Below are 20625 nucleotides of genomic sequence, written 5' to 3'. Positions count from 1 at the left end.
TGGGATGGGGTGTAGTGGGACCACGGGGCCTTCTGTAGGGAGCTGCAAAGGCCAGGTATACCCTGTCACAACAGACTTGTAAGAAGTCTGAGCGCTATCAACATACCTTTTGTATTATGACTCTCTTTGTAATTCTCAAGTTCCATGCATTTTGCCCTTATATATTAGATCTTGTGTCATCTAGTCTGCCTTTGGATCTGTCTGCTCAGTTTCTTGTACACTCTCCCATGTTCTTCAGCTGCCAAATCATTGTCTTTCTCTCTGTTACTTTTTGCCAGTTCAAACACTTCTCAATTAAAATGCAATTGGACATCACAGTTAACGGTCAAGTTGTAGAGGCAGTAGATGAATTAAATTATCTGGGATCATATATATCCAACCGAAGAGGCTGTTCCAAAGAAACCAGAAGAAGACAAGGAATGGCTTGCTCAGCCATGGCATTCCTTATGAATGTTTGGAAAAACCATGGCATCTTAAAACGTACAAAGGTTCAATTGGTGAAAAGCCTAATCTTTTCCATACTAACTTATGGATCTGAATCATGGGAAATTAATGCGGCTGACAAGAAAATTGAAGCCTTTGAGATGTGGGCTGGCAAAGATTCTTGTGTATCTTCTGGATGTAAAAGAAGATGAATACTTATGTTAGAAATATGATCACAGGGAAGCAGACCCTGCTTTCAGAAACCAAAAGGCATAAACTTATGTATTTTAGTCACATCAGGGATAGAAATGAAAATTATGTTGAGAAAGTTATCATGGAAGGCATGGTGGAAAGTCATCGTAGTAGGGGATGGTTACATGGAGTGCTGCAAATCACTGGGAGATCAGGTAATGAGTGCTTGAAGCTAGTGGTGGATCAAGAAGGCTTCTGAAAATTCTGTATATTCAGAAAAAAGGAGAGTCCTGTAGCACCTTAAAGACTAACAAATTTCTGCTGGCATAAGCTGTCGTGGCCTGCAACCCACTTCGTCAGATGCATAAAGTGGAAACCACAGATAGGAGGTATATATATACATCCAATATATACATGTCTGTTCAGACATGAATGAATGGATTTTACTTACTTGTTTAAAAAGTAATCTAAAATATGACCTTTCAACCTTCAGAGAGGCCTTAACTTTTTTCTGCTATTTTATTCCCATAATATCTTGTTTTTAAAATTGTTCTAGTTAGTGTGGGGTTTGGTTTTTTTTAATTACTATCAGACCTGCTTAGCCCCTCTCCCTTCAGGCACTGCATGTCTCTTTTTTTTTTATAGTTTTCTTGTTGAATATATTGTTTGCTGTTCTCTTATGTCTACCTTTTTGACAATAATATAAGAATGAAATTAAAACATTTAAATAATTTTTCATTCCTGACATTTAAAATAAACTACACTTCCTCCTGTGCAGAAGCAGAGGAGCATAATAGACTTGGTGTAATCAGAGCAGGTTATGATGTGAGACTTGTAATTCCCTGTAAAGACTCCATGTCACTTACCACAACCATGATACTTGGCAGGCGTAACCTTAATTGCATTTTACCTAATACCTCAGTCCCCTATTCCTTACATAGGAAAGACACCTAACTGAACTCTTCGAGAGTTTTGTCTATGAGGGGACTGCAGGATAAGGACCATTATGGACCCATCACTAATTCTTCTTTAAGGATACTGGGAAAGTAGTTTTGAGAATCTTCATTTGTATCTGCTGCAAATCAGTTCATAGGATTATTAACAAAACATGTTGCTTCTGTTTCCAAGGACTGAAAATCTGTTCATTAGCAGTGTTAACCAAAAAAAATGCTGAGGCAAGTTCATTGTCATGGTTGATCAAGTTCCTGCTTCTCTGAGTCACATCATTTTTGGTGGATACTGTAGCTATGAAGCAATTGAGCCTTTATTTGAGACTTTTTTTTATGCACAGACGTCTTACCGATGTTAACTCTGTTGAGTTCTTTTTGTTTTTTTAATTAATTTACTTATATAGCCCTTTAAGGAGATGAGTGATAGTTTCAGTGTAAGAATAATTCTGTAGGAAATCACTGTCAAATTAAGGAGATGGTAGTGTGGAAATCATATACAACAACAGGGCAGGTCCCTGCCAGAGGAAAAGCTGTGAACTTTTTTCTGTTTATTTTTATTCCCATTCATGAGAAAATAAATAAGGCATGTTTTATGCATCTATTCAATTTTCATCATTGAGTCACTGATATGCTCTGCTACCACCTGTCCTGGGTATGTTGACATTAGAAAACAGGGTTACTTACCAGTAACTGTTGTTCTTCGAGATGTGTTGGTCATATCCATTCCAATGTAGTGCACGCCACCATGCATGGGTTCCCGGAACTTTTTTCCCCTTAGCAGACTCCGTAGGGTGGACTTAGGCGCCTCCTGGAGTACCGCGCTCATGCCGCGATATATGAGGCACCGCCGACCCTAAGGCCCCTCAGTCCCTTCTTTCTGCCAACTCTGGCAGCGGGGACGGGGTGGATGTGGAATGGATATGAGCAACACATCTTGAAGAACAACAGTTACTGGTAAGTAACCCTGTTTTCTACTTCGAGTGATTGCTCATATCCATTCCAATATAGGTGATTAAAAAGCAATACCTTGGAGGTGGATAGGAGTTACCGGTGAGCTGCCCTTAGCATGGCTCTGCTGAATCCCGCATCCTCTCTCACCTGCTGCACAATGGCATAGTGGGACGTGAAGATGTGCACTGATGACCAGATAGCAGCTTTGCACATGTCCTGCAGGGGCACCCGTTCCAGGAAGGCCGCAGACGAGGCCTGGGCTCTGGTTGAGTGCGCTGTGATGACACCTGGAAGTGGTACATTTGCCTGCTTGTAACAGCTGATCCATGCGGAGATGCGCTGGATAGAGACAGGTGATTCCCTCATCTGGTCTGCCACTGCGACAAAGAGCTGCGTTGTCTTCCGGAACGGCCTTGTCCTATCGATGTAGTAGGCCAGGGCTCGTCTCACGTCTAGCGAGTGCCATCTCCGCTCCACCTCCGACCGGTGCGGTTTTGGAAAAAACGCGGGGAGGAAGATGTCTTGGTTATAGTGAAATTGGGAGACCACCTTAGGCAAGAAGGCTGGATGGAGTCTCAACCACAACTTGTCTTTATAAAACACGATATAGGGGGGCTCCGAGATCAAAGTTCTAATCTCGGAAACCCTCCTAGCTGAGGTAACGGCCACCAGGAAGGCTACCTTCCAAGACAGGACGAGCAGCGGGCATGTAGCCATGGGCTCGAAGGGGGGCCCTGTTAGTCTGGAGAGGACCAGGCTTAGATCCCAGGGAGGCACCAGTTCACGGACCTGCGGGTAAAGCCTCTCCATCCCCTTGAGGAACCTGACTGACATGGGGTGAGAGAACAGGGATCTCCCCTCTAGCAACTGATGGAAAGCCGAGATAGCCGCCAGGTGGATCTTCAGGGAGGCTAGCACCAAACCCTGGAGTTTCAACTGAAACAGGTACTCCAGGATCGCCTGGATAGGCGAGCAGCTAGGCAGCATGCCCCGGGACTCTGCCCAGCAGGTAAACCTTCTCCACTTGGCCCAGTACACAACCTGTGTTGAAGGTTTTCTGCTGACCAGCAGAATTTGTTGGACCTGAGCCAAGCAGACTCTCTCCCCCACCATCAGCCACATAGCCTCCAGGCTGTCAGGTGTGAGGAGTCCAGGTCCGGGTGGAGCAGACGACCCTGGTCCTGGGAGAGCAGGTCGTGTCGTCACAGGAGCTCCATTGGTGGGGTGATGGACAGGTCCAGCAGCATACTGTACCAGTGCTGTCTCAGCCAGGCTGGGGCAATGAGTATTATGTCTGCTCTGTCCCTCCTGATTTTCAAGAGGACCCTGGGCAGGAGCGGAATGGGGGGAAACGCATACATGAGGGTCCCCTTCCACTCGATGAGGAACGCGTCAGAGATGGAGCCCAGCTTGTGACCCTGGACCGAGCAAAACCTCAGGCACTTCGTGTTCCAGGACGACGCGAACAGGTCCAGTTGGGGAACACCCCACTTGCGGAAAATAAAAGTCACCACCTCTGGGTGCAGTGACAAGTCGTGGCAGGGTAGAACAACCTGCTGAGGCGGTCCACCTCATCATTCCTGACCCCTGGGAGGTGAGAGGCAGATAAGTGTAAGTCGTGCCTCACTGCGAAGTCCCACAGTTGAATGGCCTCCTGGCAGAGGGCCGAAGAGCGCGCTCCCCCCTGCCTGTTGATGTAAAACATGGCTGCGGTATTGTCCGTCAGCACCTGCGCCACCCTGCCCCTCAGGAACCTGAGGAACACCTTGCAGGCCAACTGGACTGCCCTGAGCTCTCTTACATTGATATGGAGGTTCTCCTCCTCTGACCACAACCCCTGGGTGCTCAGGTTGGCACTGATGTCAGCTCTTCACCCCCCGTCGGAGATCAGGGTGACCGACAGGGCCAGATCCCTGAAGGGAACTCTTTTCAACACCGCCCCAGGAGTCCTCCACCAGTTCAGTGAGGCTAGTACCCATGGGGGAACCATGACCACCCTGTTCAAGGGGTGTCTGCTCAGTGCATACGCCGAGGCCAACCATGCCTGGAGCGGCCTGAGTTTGAGGCAAGCCAGCCTCACCACATACGTGCAGGCCACCATGTACCCTAAAAGCTGTAGGCAGTGCCTGACTGTCATCGTGGGGCACCTGTGTAGCTGAATGATAATCGTGGCCATTGCCTCGAACCAAGGCTGCGGGAAGAAGGCTCTGGCCTCGGAAACGTCCAGGGTGGCCCCAATTAACTCTGTGTTGCACTGGGGTAAAAGTTGACTTCTGCTCGTTTATAAGCAGCCCCAGTTTGGTGCATGTGGCACAGGTGAGGGACACGCTGTCCTGAACGTGGGACCTGGACCTGCCCTTGATTAGCCAGTCGTCCAGGTATGGGAAAATTTGCACCCCTCTGTGCCTCAAGTGGGCCGCCACTACCGCTATATACTTGGTGAATACCCTAGGGGTGGACGAGAGGCCAAAGGACAGGGCTATAAAATGGTAGTGGGACCCAGTTACCATAAACAGGAGGAAGCACCTGTGGCTGGGAAGGATAGAGACATGAAAATATGCATCCTTCAAATTGAGGGCGGCATACCAATCTCCTGGATCCAGAGCAGGAATAATGGAGGCTAGGGAGACCATGTGGAACCTGAGACGCTTGATAAATTTGTTTAGTAGGCATAGATCTAATATGGGCCTCAGGCCCCCTTTTGCCTTGGGGATGAGGAAATATCTGGAGTAAAATCCCCTCCCTATTTTGTGCGGGGGAACCGCCTCCACCGCTTCCAGGTCGAGGAGGGTGTTCATCTCCTGTAAGAGTTGTTCATGAGAGGGGTCCCTGAAGAGAGATGGAGTGGGGGGGTGTTTGGGGGGAAGGCTGTAAATTGGAGGGCATATCCCTGGAGAACTACTCTGAGGACCCAACGGTCTGAGGTGATGTTCTGCCATTCGGCGTAGAATGGTTTCAGCCTGTTTAGGAATGTGAGGGACGGATCTGGGAGAGAGGTAGTGGTGCCACCCTCGGGTGCACCATCAAAATTGCTTTTTATTACTGGGCCCCTTGGGGGGGGGGTCCTTGCTGGGAGGTTGCGGACGAGTTGGAACGTTTACGCCGCCCGAACCCCCTGTTCCTTTCTCCTTTAAAAAGCCAAGGCTAAATTGTAGAAGTCCCACCTTCCTTGACCTTCCAAGGAGGCACAGCAGCTTTCCCTCAGCCCAAACAATCGAGAAAGGCAGGAACAATATACCCTTTAGGAACTCAACTTCAAAATTAAATTTAAGGTGACTTCCGAAGCAATCACTAGTGGCCTGGAAATATCTCAACACTGTGTTTACTATCATTTAGGTTTTGCCTTGGCATGGAATTCAAAGGGGTCTGATTCTGGACTCAGGGGGTTCCCTGTTTGAGCACTGGAGGATTTGTGTAATATATCTGATGCATTTTTAGGTAGTGCACAGATTTGATGTAATGGGCACAGTATTATAACAAAAATGTTCAGAATAGCAAAGCCCAGTGGCTCAGTCTGTTCTTAACTTCATTATTTGCTTTCTCAGGAATCCTTCAGGCATACTGTTTACTTTTAGGATCATCTTTCATATCCAGCTGCAAGACAGATAGCATTGTGCCTTCCAGGAAAATAATTAATTCAGGAGTTTCTTTATCTGCTGTAGTCCTCAGAACCTGAATGTTTTTCTAGATTACCTGATTTCCAAGGCAGGAATCTTGCATCACTATTCTTTAAATAGTCTTGTGTATAAAGCGACCAGTTTTACAACACACTGTTCCACTGACTTCATTCCGATACCTACATTTTTATGTTTTTATCTGACTTCTACAAGTATTTTCCAGCTCAGTACTATCCTTTTTGTTTGTTTTCCATCAAAGTGAGAATTCTTTTGATGGGCATCTGACATAGAAATAATTAGCAGTATGAATCAAACTTTTATCACCATATTAAGTGGAGGGAAAGGTTACATACAGTGAATATTAAAATAATATAGCCTGTGTGTGATGTTTTTGAAGCATACTGTTGGAAAAAGTATAGGTGGATTTTGTTCTAGCCTTTTGGCATCTTGTCTCTGCATGGGGATTGAAAAAAATAACCTGTTCTTTACCAGTTTTTTCTCCAGATGTAGAAACATCACCAGCTCTTTAAAATAAGATATAAAAAGGATGAACTATTTAAGTATGTAGGAATTGTGTTAAAGTTATGGTCAGACTCCCCTTTTATACTTACTTAACTAATTTTAACTCTGCTCTTTGCAGTCTTTGCCATCTGAACAGGTAATTTGTTGTAAATCATGCTGAATAAAGTATGGGGCATTTAGTGATGTAAGTTACTGTTCATTGAATGCTGTGGCAGTCAAAAGCCACAGGACTCAGCTGGAAATGCTTCGAGTAAAATATTAAAAATGAGATTGGTGTGAACTACTATTTGATTAATTTGGGTTTTTACACTCTAGTGAATGCTGCAAAATTGTAATGCAAACTAGTAACCTCTACCTTTGGGGGACGGGGAAGAGAAACTAGAGCAGATAGCTCCCAAGCTTAAACCACCAGATTTGTGTTTGATTCTGATTTTGCTGTTTGAACCTCCCTGATGGGCTGCATTTGATACTGCAAATTTTGGGTTTGTAACCTAAAAGTTTGGGGGTAAGGACTCCCTTAATATCATTGAAAGGAAAGTGGAAGTGCTTTCCTCCTATCTATTACAAATATACGTTTGTGTTATAGACCTTGGGCCAGATTTTCAGGATTATTGAGATGCCTATAAGTGCAGATAGGCACCTGGTGGGGTTTTCAAAAGTACCTAAGCACCTAACTCCCATTGTACTTAGGCACTTTTGAAAGGCTCAATAAGTGCTTACCTGAATACCTTTAAAAATCTGCCCTGTGAAAATAAAGTATAAGAGCGAGATTCCATTTGGTTAGGTAGCTAAAAATAAGGCCTTAATTAAGGCAGACTACCTGTAGAAATAAAAGACAAACCATTGTCCCCACTCCTACCCCCAAAAAGCGAGCACCATGAACTTGAGATTAGTTAGAGTTCCTGAAAACTCTGAGAGAGGATTTACTGGGAGGATAAAAACCAGAAAGATTGAGACATTACTAATACCCTGATCCTGGAAATGTACACAAGTTACTTTTGAAGTCAATGGGATTATTTGTGAGTAAAGATACTTATGCATGTTAGTGTTAACAGGTTCAGGCCCAAATTGGTTATTAGCTCCATATACACAAATATCATTTTCCCTCCATGTTTGCTATCCAGAAAATAATCTTCTACCACTAGTCTCAGGACAATTCAGATTACATGTACAGGCAGAGCAGTTAAAAATAAAGTTTTAAAAGCAGATAGTGTTTTGAGTAATCTGGAATATCAACAGTCCCAAATTGGGATATACTAAATATTCCCTGATAGTTTAAAAAACAAAACATTTTGCAAAACTGTAACAAAAATGGTTACTTTGGAACTGTCTGTGTTGGATTTGCATCCTGTCAGATAACATGTGAAATACAGAGGCTCTCGTACTTATTTCTTGAGTCACCTAAGGAGGCCAGGACTTTTCTTGATGTTAATAAATAAGAGGGGGAAATAGCTGGTGAAATAGAGGCATCTCAAATTGAATATGAACGGATCTTTATCCATTTTGTGTTTAATTCTTCTCTTTTTTCCCAGATACAGGAACAAGGCCACCAAACACTATGTTGATGGGAGCCAGTGTAAGAACCTGGGTAGATAGATCCACTCTAATTCACCTATTATCAGTATTTAAAGATGTACTAATATTGTAGACCGGTGATACTCAGACTGAGGCTTGTGAGTTGCAAGTGGCTTTTTAATGTGTCTCCTGCAGCTCTTTGTAGCACATATTAAAACATTATGTGATTCAATTATTAACCAATCAGGATGCTTTTAATATGTTATTAACCAGTTGTAGTTGATAAAATAATACTTGGTCAGTCATTTGCTCTGAGAATAATATATATATATATATATATCTCCCATCATACTGTTTAAATATGAAAATATAGCACTCTAGTAAATGAAACAATGAATTCACACTACTGTGGTCTTCTGGGTAATGTTGATTGCTAATTTGGCTCCTGAACCACTGAGGTCTGAGCATTACTGTTGTAGACTGTTTAAAAGAAATTAGAATGTATACCTGTAAAATATGATCTCAGATCTCCACTTCAAATTAAAGCTGTTGACTTGCATTAGCTCAGATGTTTTGTAATAATTGGGTCTGTAAATGTACCCTAATTAGGAGCTCAACTGTGAAAAGTGAGTGAAAGTTCATGAAATGTCACAATAACCTATAACAAATGTTGATGGGAAATGGTGCAAAAGGCAAAGAAAGGCTGAATAAGTCCAAATAAAAAGTTCTACTGATATAATTCAAGGACTGTGTTAAGATCATGCCTGGCAAACAAGAACTGTGTGACACTGAAAAATCAATTAGCCAAAATTGGTATCAGAAATTATGCCTAAATAATTATGACAAAATAATGAGGGGATGGGCTATTTCACCCACCACTCCCTTTTGGGATTCTTAAAAAAGAGAAACTTTTGGGGGAAAATGTGCACAATCAGACGGAGACTACTGCCACTCTGGCTGTCTGAAAGAAGGGGAAGGAGCAAGCTTCACAATCATGGCTGCTACCCCCATCATCTCCTATGATCATGAACCTTCTCCATCCCAATCCTGAGAGCCGTCCTGATCAGTCAGGGCCAGAGAGAGGAAGCCAGATGACATCACCAGTTCCAGCTGAATCCTGAACACCGCTTGGGATGTAAGACTGTGTCTCCACCCCACTTTCCACCAAATATATCCCTTTTTCTTTCTTACCTTATTTCTTCTCATTCTTATCCCTCTCCTTTTTTCCTTCTGTCTAATAAGAGCCTGACTTAGCTGGCCAAGACTGAATATTTTGCAATACTGCTGTAAGTTTGTGACCAGCAAGAAGCAGCAGAAAACAATGCCCTAAACCAGAGTGGTCTATTTTTATCAAGGTCCAAATTTCTTGGTCAAGGTATAGTCAAGGTCCAGACTCCAGAGAAAATAAAATAACCCCCCCCCCCCCCCCAATGATAAGTAAATAAAAAGATTCTGGGGTACATTCAAAAGCAACTGGCAGTCCAGATTTGCCCCATGGTCTGCCTATTGACTACCCCTGCCTGATGCTGATACAAGTTTTCCATGTCTAAGGCAGCTGCTGTGTCTGTTTTTCCAGCAGTGAGGTTGCAAGTGAAAGTCAACACTAGACAGAATCTGCATTCTCTCTTGCTGCTGTTTTCTCTTCCCTTTTGTGTGTTTGTCTTGTTTTGTCCTTAAGGGAACAGGACTGGACTGTAACAACAGCTATAGCCCATCGTAACTAACTTCTTCTCTCCCTCCCCCTTCTCCCTCAAAAAGACAGTTATTTCCATCTTCGATACCATCTAAAAGCCTATTAAAGAAGGGTTTTTTTCCTTCTAAAAACTCTCCAGTTAAAGGGAAGGGGACCAATGAATGCTGTTAAAATGAAAGCCTTATTTAATTAACTGTTTTTTCTTCATTTCTGTATCTTTAATAAAAGGTTAAAAGAAATTGTAATGGTGTGTGTGCCATGCTACCAATCAGGCTGATGTCTCTGTGGACCAAACTTTATTTCCAGCTGTTTACTGTTGGATGGTGACTGGATTAAGTTAAAAACCTTTGGCCCATATATTTCATCTAAATTAATATAACAGGCAGTAGTCTGGGCTAGTGGTCTTCATCAATTCATTTAACTTTAGTATATTTTCCCCCTTTAATTTATATATATTTAATATTCTGAAAATTAACAACCCACTAAAATGTATATTCTTTGATACTAACTTAGTCTCTCCTTCCATATTGAGCATTTGGGCCAAATACAGAACATACCCATTCCAGTCTACTAAAAGCTGTTTCTTCAGCACATACAGAGGTTGCCCTTATGCTGTACAAGATCAAGTATTTGCCTGGTTGTAGATATGGGTGAGTTAGAATTCTCTTTGGATAAGTCTTTAATTCTCTTTGGATCTGCTTGATTGGGCTGCATAATGTCAGGAAACAAAATACGTAATCTATTGGCCAGCATTTATGCCAAAGTTTTATAGATAATCTTGATTAACAAAAGAAGTTGAGAACTGACAATGAGATAGTGCTTGTCCAGGTTTAAAAATAACCAAGATTAGAGCCCATTAGATCTTGGTGGATGAATGCCCTACAGAATGACAAATTACAAAAAAAACTAATCTGTCAAAGATTATTTTTAAGACTGCATGTTGTTTCAATAGCTGGTTCTTTACTTGCTTGTGAGTCTAGCTTGTGATACTAGCTTGATGTCAGTGAGAGGAGCTGGAAAGCAAAATAGAAATCAGTAGTTCTTAAATGATTGACCATTGAGCCCTTCTTGATGGTCTGCATAACTTAAATATTTTGGGAACCAAGTGGTCATAGGTCATACCTGGGCCTATCCTGTAGCATTCCCTCCTCACCCAGTATCAGTGCAGGCACTTCCTGCCTGTTTTTCTTCTCTCAGGGCCCCTTAAAAACTCCACCCAATGGCAGGAGACTGGGTCGTAGGTGGTCAGGCCTAGTAGTTTGTCAGACTGCCAGAGCCAGAGGTTGAGAAAGGGCCAGAACTGGAGTCATAGTCTGAATGCCAGAGCCAAGGGTCAAGCCAGAGTTGGAGTGAGGAATCAAAGCTAAGGGTCAGAACCAGATTATCAAGAGTTCGGAAAGGCAGGAGCAGGGCTGGTTCTGAGCATGGCAGGGACATGGGTGGATGCAGGGCAGAATCTGGGCTGGAGCTGTGGAGAAAGAACAAGAGCAGGGCCTGGTGAGAGACAAGTAGAGTCTGTGGCCTCATGTATTTAGTAGCTATCCAGCTGCTAGCAGCATCCTCAGCCAATCGCATAGGTAGCTAGCTGGCTCATCAGGGTGGCAGCAGTATTGAGCAAGCGCAGCTGAATGGCCTTACACCCTCCAGTTTGGACTGTGCCAGGAGTAAGACAAATTTCCCCTACTTCATTAAATTCAAATCAACTTGAAATAAAGTATCAGAGCTTGGCTCAGGGGTTGGACAGCCCTCCTCTTTGAACCTGTGGTCTACAAGCACTCTTCTCCATTAATTGAGCTTTTCTTTCTGTAACCACCTCCCTGAGCTGAGACCTGATGGTCTTTTAGCAGGCTCACATTCTTGTTATTTAATTAACATCTTCGCTAGGCTCTCCCCTTTGATTAGCTCATTATCACTATTTGCCAGTAACCCCATGACAACTTTTAGGGGACTGGGATGGTAGGAGAGTAGGCAGTCACAAAGCAGATCTTTCTCTTATGCAGTGGCTCATAAAATGAGTTTGAGATACAGATATAGAATGTTTGGTATCTGTGTGTGAGGGAACTTAACACAGAACAGCTACAAATTCCTGTCCTTTGAATGTCTGGCTTTTACCTCCATCCAGTGGGTTTTATACCTTTCTCTGCCACATTAAAGAGCTTTTTAGTATCCACTATTTTTTCCCTGTGACAGTACTTACCTACTGCAATCAGTCACCTCTCAATCTTCTTTCATAAACTAAACTAGAATTCTAAGTTTCTCACGGTAAAGGCATTTTCTCCAGCCCTTAAATTGGTTGGGGGGTTCTTCCGCACCATCTCCAATTGAACATCCTTTCAAAAATACAAATGCTAGAACTTTATACAGTATTCCACTATCAGCACTATACAGAAGTAAAAACCACCTCTCTACTCCTCTTTATACAGCCAAAGAGTGCATTAGCTCTTTTTGCCACTGCTCAGCAACTGGAAGCGCATGTGTTGCTTGTCCCCTCTAATCCCTAAATTTTCAGAGCTACTGCTTTCTAGGACCTAGTCTCCCATTCTGTAGATATTAGGAAATGTGAAATTAAACATGGCAAGAATAGAGTAGTAAAAGTTTTCACATAGATGAATATGCATGTTTCTGCAGGTTAGGGAGTTTTTCAGCATGATGTACTGTTTTATCTAAGGTTTTTGTTTGAGAAGCTTCCACCCTCCACTGTTTTAATATATAATTATGACTAGGAATTGTATGCAAAGGCATTATTAGCATTGTTAGGGACTGTCCCAGGGCATCTCCCTCACTACCTAGTGAACCTCATTGCATGGTCGGTTGAGATGTTTCCCCAGTCACAAACACACACCACGCTCTTCATCTTTTACCAAGATGTACATTTATTTCCTTCTTATGTAACAGCATGCAACACAGGCTTATAGCAATGACAGGGTTCCCTGCAGCTCTCATGCCCCAGCCCAGGTTCACCCTCGGAGCTTCCTCTGCTTTGTTTCATCTCCTTATATTCCCCCAAGTTACCTTATTAAGCCAGTGATTATCACCCAGATGCTCACAATCCTCTACCAGAAAGTGTGTAATTGCCCTCAGCTGGACCTGCAACCATCTCAGGTGATGGTGATAGCATCCTAGTACAGGGAGTCACCAGATTAAATATCCTGTTCATCAACAGGAAAAGATGAATTGATTATAACTAAAATTAGTTGGTGCAATTAATTCTTATGGTCAGCATGTCTAAATACCCCCACACTGCGGATGACAGCCACATATTAGAGCTATTGAACAATGCTGTGGGGCAAATGTGGCTGTAGTCACATTTACTAGCATGCTGCTTGTTCAGGTTATGAAGTTTGAAGGTGGTACATATGAAGCAATCCAAAAAGCAATATATTTTCTAGACGTTCACAGCATAGCACAGCACTGGAGGAAATAGTTTAACATTACTGAAACTAAAGGCACTGACTAGAATAAAGCTACACATCATAGGAAATGCTAGGTAATAGCTGTATCTCATGGAAGGAGAAATAAACTCTCACCTTTGTAATGAGTGATATTGGAGAGTTTATACTATATCAACTATATTTACCCATTAAGATTAAGCTTCACATTGTGTGGAGGAGACTAAAGTGTAATCACACTAGATAACCAGTTATACATCTCTGGTTATGCATAACTGGGGCTCAGCCACAATATAAAATAATTGAAAAACCTGGTACATTGTTTAAGGCTGCCTACAGTCTAACTGATCCTGTTGATTCCTTAACTGTAAGTAACAATTGTGTATCCCATCACTTAACAAGTCTCACTCAGCACAACTCCACTGAGCCAGAGTCTCAGTCTTCACATTTCTATTTGATTATTTATATGTAAAAATCAAGTTTCTATACAATAGCACTAGTAGATTACTATGAAAATTTCAGGCAAAAATATGCCACAGTAAGCATTTCACAGTCCGTGGCTAAAGAAATGCCATGGTTCACATTATTGGTTCCTAGGATCTGTAAAATATGGAGCTTTTTGAGCTAGATTTAAAGTTTTATGAATGACAAGATAAAACAAGTATTTATCAAATATTTAACCAGGTTAAAAAAAGTTAAGTTTAGGGAAGACAGGTCCATCAATGGCTATTAGCCAAGACCATCAGGAGCACAATCCCATGTGCTAAGTGTCTCTAAACCTCTGCTAGAAAATGGGACTAGACAATGGGATAAAACATTCAATCAATTGCCCTATTCTGTTCATTCCCTCTGAAGCGTCTGGCACTGGCCACTGGTGGAAGACAGGATACTGGGCTAGGACCACTGGGCTGACGCACTAGGGCCATTCTTATATTATGTTCTTAAGTCTTCCATAGGTCAAGCATTTAGTATTTTTACTGTTAGCTTGACAAATAAAATGGGTACATTAAGCCTCAGATTGTAGTAAGTACAGAAATGCCAAAGATCAGAACATATTGACGAGGTTACTTCAAGCATTTGGGTATCTTCAATATTTCTAAAATTTTCAACAGTGGAAAACATAGCTCAAAATGCTCACTGATATCTAGAACAGCGATACTCAGACCTCAGTGGTTCAGGAGCCAAATAAGCAATCAACATTACTCAAAAATCACAGTAGTGTGAATGACTGAGGAAGAGAAGGCATGAACTGAGGTCCTTCAATATAGTTGTTCCTATGGGTGCTCCATTTTAGGTGTCCATGGGCTCTGTGCCTGTAATCAGAGATTGGTGGCAGCAGGGCCTGGCTGGACCACGCATGCACTGTCCCAGTCTTTTGTTGCCTCAGGCAGTTACATAGAGCTGTGACACCAACCATCCCTCAGTTCCTTCTTTACCGCAGAGTATAATTGTAGAAAAACTCCAAAGTAGAGGGGAGGAAGGAGGATAGTACAGTACCCTGGGACAACCATCTTGAAGAACCTCAGTTATTGTACAAGGTGAGTAACCTTTTCTTTGAGGAACGTCCCTGTGGGTGCTTCACTTAGGTGACTGTAGATCAGTGGACAGAAGGGGCTTTGGAGTTACGGCCATGGTGAATGATAAAACCGTAAGTCCAAATAGAGCATCTGATGATGAATGCTTCTCTATTGCATAAATGTTTTGTGAATGTATGGGCTAATGCCCAAGTTGCTGCTTTGTAGATGTCCATAATAGGGACATTGAGGAAGTTTATGGACTGACAATGCTCTAGTAGAACATGCACAGGTTCCAATTGGGGCTTGTAATTGTTGTTGATAGCAGAAATAGATGCATCCAGATATCCATTTGGATAGTCTGTTTTGATATAGCCTGTCCTTTTGATTGTCCTATGAGAGAGGAATAATTTTGGTGATTTTCTGAGATTTTTTGTTCTTTCAATTTAGGCTAGCGCTCTACAAACATCTAAGGTGTTGAGTGCGGCTTCTTGTTTGTCTCCATGTGGTTTCGGAAAGAATGCACGTAAGTAAATGGCTTGGTTTAAATGGGGAGGCACCTTAACTGGAACCTGGGGTGTGATCTTAAGGAACACTTATGGGGGTGTGTGCCATGAGGGCCCCTAGTTCCCCGACATCTAGCAGACATGATGGCAACAAGGAAGGCCACCTTCATTGATAGATGAAGTAGAGAACACATTGCTAGTGGTTCAAATGGGGTTTTAAGTCTCCACAAGACTGAGGTCCCATGTAGGAGTTGGAGCCTGTATTTCAGGATAAGTATTACAGATGCCCTTACATTGTTGGGTGAGCAAATATGGAAAGCCCCTCCACCTTATCATGGAATGCTGAGGTGGCTCCAAGGTGGATCCTGATTGAGCTTGTGGAAAGCCCCAGCTTGAGTTGTAATATGTAGTCCAATAGGTAACCCATTCCAGTGCTTCACCACCCTCCTAGTAAAAGATGCTAGCATGATTTGTTTATTCTTGCACCATGTATTGAACTGCTTCCATTTATGTATATATGTATTTCTTGTAGTTGGTCTACAGCTGTTTAATAGGATGTCTTACTTCTTCCAAACAGGTCATTTCATTCTCTTTCAGCCATGGAGTAGCCATGCCTTGAGGTGGAGTTTTTCCAAGTTGGGGTGATGAAGCTGCCCTGTCTTTGGAGAGGAAATAAGGTATTAGAGGAAGATTGTGGACACAGCCATTTTTTAAGAAATAAGGGAACCATGTTTGTTAGGGCCATGTAGAAACTATGACGATGACTGTAGTGTTGTCCGCTCTCATCTTGTGTATGATCCGAGACAGGAAAGGGTGGGGGGGGGCGGGGAGGCATACATTAGTGGTGCATCCCATTTGGTGAGAAGGGCTTCGCCTAGGGAGCGGAGGTCCCAGTCCCGCTCTGTAGCAAAATTGTGGGCACTTAGTGTTTTGTGAAGAGGCCTATAGTTGGGAACCCCCAATGTTTGACTATGTTGTGCAGAACTCCAGGTTCCAGCTCCCATTTGATTCTGGGAAAATCTTCTGCTTAATGCATCTGCTGTGGTGTTTTGACATTCCAAAAGGTAGGATGCTGAGATGTCTATGTTGTGACTGATGCACCAGTTCCAGAGCATCATGGTTTCCATACATAGGGAGTGTGATTGTGTCCTTCCCCTTGCTGGTTTATATAAAACATGCAAGCTATGCTGTGAGGATTTGTATAGATTTGTCTTTGATAAGGGGTAGAAAATGAATGCATGCATTGCAGTCTGCTCTTAGCTCCATTAAGTTTATATGTAGGTTGGATCCTAATTGGGACTATTGGCCTTGGACTGTGGTTGAGCAACTGTGCACCCAAACTATTAAGAAGGCATCTGTAGTGACTGTCATTGTTGCAGGTTTTTATACAAAAGGGACTCCTGCACAGCCATTGTTAGGCTGTGTCCACCATTTTAGGGAATTATTTATTTTGTTTGCCATTGTGAGGCGCTCATTTACATTGTGTCTGGGTAATATGCACACTGTCCAGAGCCATGCTTGCAGATCTCATGTGTAGTCTAATTTGTTTAACAAACATCATTGCTGACATTTGCTCCAGTAGTTGGAGGTAGGGCCTGGTTGATGTTTGTGGGCTGTCCCTTATTGTCATTATTTGGTTGATAAGGGTCATGAAGCGCAGAAGAGGTAGAGAGACTAGCTTTTGGGCAGTTGAGGTAGGCCCTGATGAATTCCAGTTTCTGAACAGGTATGAGTGTTGATTTTTGTGCTTTTATTTGTAGCCCTAAGTTTGTGAAGAGGATTATTGTGCTCTGGGTGGCATCTACCACCTCTTGTGTTGGTGCTTTGACTAGACAATTGTTCAGATATGGAAATATCATGACTGTCGGTGGAGGTGCACTGCCACCACTGCTAAAACCCTGTAAAATACCCTTGGGGCAGTCGATAAGTCGAAAGGTAATACTTTGTACTGAAGTAGTGTTGTTCCTAGGATGAACATTATGAATCTTCTGTGTGAGTGTATTGTTATATAGAAATATGCGTTGTTTCCAACATGAATTTTGCATCTCACACTCTTGACCACACATTCAAATTTGCTGTCTCAAGATGGATTGTTGGGATGTCGAAGATTGGGATGAAGATTGTCAGTCGAGTCTGTTTTCATTGGTGGTCATATTGACTCTGATTGGGTGTAAGGTGTCTTCTGGAATCTTTGTGTATAATATCTGCCCTGTTTTCTCTTATTTGCAGGATGCCAACGGATTTTAGTGTTGTTCTTTTGTTCCTCAGGGTATAAAGGCACTCATCTTGGCTGCGAATAGTTTTTGGCCTTCAAAGGGGAGGTCCTCGACCATTGACTGAATGTCCCTTGGGAAGCCAGAGAAATGGAGCCATGACACATGACAATACAGATGCTGCGATGAAGTGTGCTCCAGGATTGTTCATAAGACAAGGCTAGACAATTTTATATTTAGTTGCAGCAATAAGATCAGCTGAAAAACATGCTGAACATTATAGCCACTAATTTCCTGCTCCTTATTTTCCAAAGGAGACTTGTCTGCATTAAATCTAGTATGCTCTCTCAAGGTAAACTTTAGTCAGTAGTTCCACAAAGTCAGTCTGAAGTTAAGTATGAGGAGCATACTATTGCAACTATTGTGATTGCTAGGGTTGATTAGGTAAAACGAGCAAAAAATAAGGGTCTTGAATTCCAACAGGTATGTTTCAAGGCTTGAACTGCCTATGCTATCAGGCATACATGGATTGGATCATAGGGTAGACAGCGGAGGAGAACACATTAACCAAGTATCAGTTTATTTGGAAAGAATAGGTTTAACCTTTGTAAGAGCAGTTTAACATCTCCTTTGAGTTGTTTTGGAGTACCGTCACTTTAGTCTACAAGTATATTCTGTTCAACACATACAATGCATATCCCCAAGTTTTTAAGCATAGAAATAAATTAAAGCTAATGAATACATTCATCTGTTTCATATTTCAATGAAGCTGTACAAAATAGCATGAAAAGCTTGATTTGTAACATACTGGGTCATCACTACAGGCATTTTATTAAGCAAACTTTTATTGAAGCATTAAGTTTTGTGGTACAGATATATTTTAAATTATCAAAGTCTAACACCATAGAGAAATTATAAAGCCATACTTCCCCCTCTCCTTATCACCCTAGATAGTTCATTAATAATTCATTCAACAGGTTTCATTTTCTATCCAAGGCTTGTTTATATAAATTTTTCACTTTTTTTTCAAACTTTACTCAGAAAGGGATCTTCGGTCTATTTGTGTTATAGGACCTTAAGCCAACAATGTCAAATCAGTTGGGACACTGTTCAAGAACAAAAACCACTTTAAAATATTGGTCCTCAAAACAAAGCACCAAAAAAACCCACCAGGTGCCACCTACAGAAGCAAATGGTTAACATTGGTAGCTAACTTCTTCAATGAAGTCTTCCATTAACGATATGGTTAAAATAAAAAAGTCAATAATGTTCCAACCACTTGATTTCCAACCAAGCAGATTTTAAATTTAGAAACACTAAAAAGGTGCTTCATTTATAAATATGGAAGGAACAAAAACACCATTGTGTCAATCCAGAAAGTCAAAACAATATTGCGAGGACAAGAGGAAAATCTCAAATTTATAGTTATTAACTTGGTCTCATCTGCTAAAATCCCACTGTATTTGCAGACATCTGAAAATATGCTAACTCTTAAAAGCCTGCATCTATTAGTCAATAGACATTAAGTGACTGTATTACATACTTTTATTCATGTTCTATGATTAGCATTCTATTTCACTGCATCCAGGTGTCCCAGACAGTTTTTGTTCTATGCAGTCACTTAATGCCATCAAGTCATGGTAAAAGGAACCACCACATTAGTTAGGAGGAAAACAGGTGAAGTTACAACACCATCAAATACAGTATAAGAGTCACATGCACATCACAGGACTTTCAGTCACAAGATAAAGGCATTGATTTTGCTTGGAATGACAAAATGAAGACACATTTAGACCAGTTTACAGCATGTTCTCAAAACTGGAAATGAAAGTTAAATTAACAGTTTATTGAGAATGATTCAAGATCATTAGCATACTTAGCCTGGTAAATTCCACTGTCTTTTTGCTAGGTCCACCTGCCAACAAATTTGAGTGCACCAGCTTTAGTAAGCTAGCCTTAAAAAACATGTAGTTTGAATTGATTTTAAAAAGTGAAAAATTATAAGCAATGACAGTGACAGCTTTGCAAAGTACCAGTTCAACTATGCCAAATCATCTGTATCCTAACTTTACATTCAAAGGAGGCCCAGGAAACAAGACTACCATCATACAGAAATGTGGTGGTTTTGGGATATGAACAAATATCAACTTGGGCAGTAAATGAGATGAGACCAAACTTGACCTAAACTAGTATTTGAACCCAAGTCTCTAGAGGTGAAAGACTAGCACATTACACACAGTGCTACAGCATATTGCCTTTTGTCTTTCTGAACAAAATCCCAAGAGTTTAAAGGACTAAAGCTATGAGTAAGTAATTTTATAACATCTCAAACAAAACAAAACACAGCCCTATCTGTAATAGTCTTACTCGTTCTCAATCTTGCAAAATAATTTCTATTGAGTGCAAGAACTTTGATTCAACCATTGAAATGGGAATTAGAAATCAGTTTAATTAGAGAGCACACATTTGTCAAGAAATGGTATAGAGATTGAAATTACGGCATAGATGAAAATATCTGGCAGCAAATTAAACAAAGACCTGTCCCAGATGAGAAGGCTGAGGCCAATGTCTAATGAGGACGAAAGCCTTGTCTGTGGGGAATTTTTGGTGATACCTGGAGAAAAGCTATACTGTGTGAAATCCTAATTGAGTTGTTTTTACAAGAGTTGTAAAGTCTCATACAGTAACATTTCTCTACATGCACTTCAATTTCACAGCAAGAGTGGCATAGAATACCTAAACACAGAAGAGAGCATTCATGCAAGATATCTAACTCCTTGATATAATGTATACAATTCAAAATGATTATACTATGATTACATCTAGGGCTTTCCGCAACTACAAGGTGGTGGTAGTGGAAAGCATGGCCCCCTGAATCATTAACTAGAAAGCAGCCACCACCTTCTATAAGGGATTTCTTTTTGCGTTTTTTCTTCATTTTTCTTAATCAACTATGCTGCTGCTGCTTCTTGGCAAAACTGGTAAAAACAAAATTGTAATCATTGAACTGAGCAATCTGGCGATCAAGACGTTTAAACCCTTCAATCTTCTGGGCAGAAGAAAACACTGTGCGACATTTAGAACTCTAGAAACAAAAAAAACACTAGTGAAATTCTTACTTTTAAGCTTTTTCATACTTA

At 41.7% G+C, this 20625-nt stretch overlaps 1 protein-coding gene and 1 long non-coding RNA gene across 2 annotated transcripts in view; one reads left to right on the top strand and one right to left on the bottom strand.

Moving 5' to 3' along the window:
* Window positions 1–8185: 8185 nt before the first annotated feature.
* On the top strand, window positions 8186–18619 carry LOC137152085 (uncharacterized). The gene is made up of 4 exons (XR_010919426.1): window positions 8186–8243; window positions 15217–15292; window positions 15850–15949; window positions 17502–18619. It is a non-coding gene; the product is annotated as an uncharacterized lncRNA (long non-coding RNA).
* The window catches only part of AMD1 (adenosylmethionine decarboxylase 1), a 34835-nt gene continuing 32522 nt past the window's right edge, over window positions 18313–20625 (bottom strand). Inside the window, exon 9 of the mRNA XM_067546599.1 lies at window positions 18313–20570. Within this exon, the coding sequence (XP_067402700.1) occupies window positions 20433–20570 (138 nt within the window). The 3' untranslated portion in view covers window positions 18313–20432. The remainder of the gene's footprint in view (window positions 20571–20625) is intronic.

The sequence above is a fragment of the Emydura macquarii genome, unplaced genomic scaffold (genome assembly GCF_026122565.2).
Source record: "Emydura macquarii macquarii isolate MOO-44397 ecotype Brisbane River unplaced genomic scaffold, CSIRO-AGI_Emac_v2 contig_1146, whole genome shotgun sequence".
Classification (NCBI taxonomy): domain Eukaryota; kingdom Metazoa; phylum Chordata; order Testudines; family Chelidae; genus Emydura; species Emydura macquarii.
Note: the sequence above shows the minus strand (reverse complement) of the source record. Positions and strands in the feature narration are given on the sequence as shown.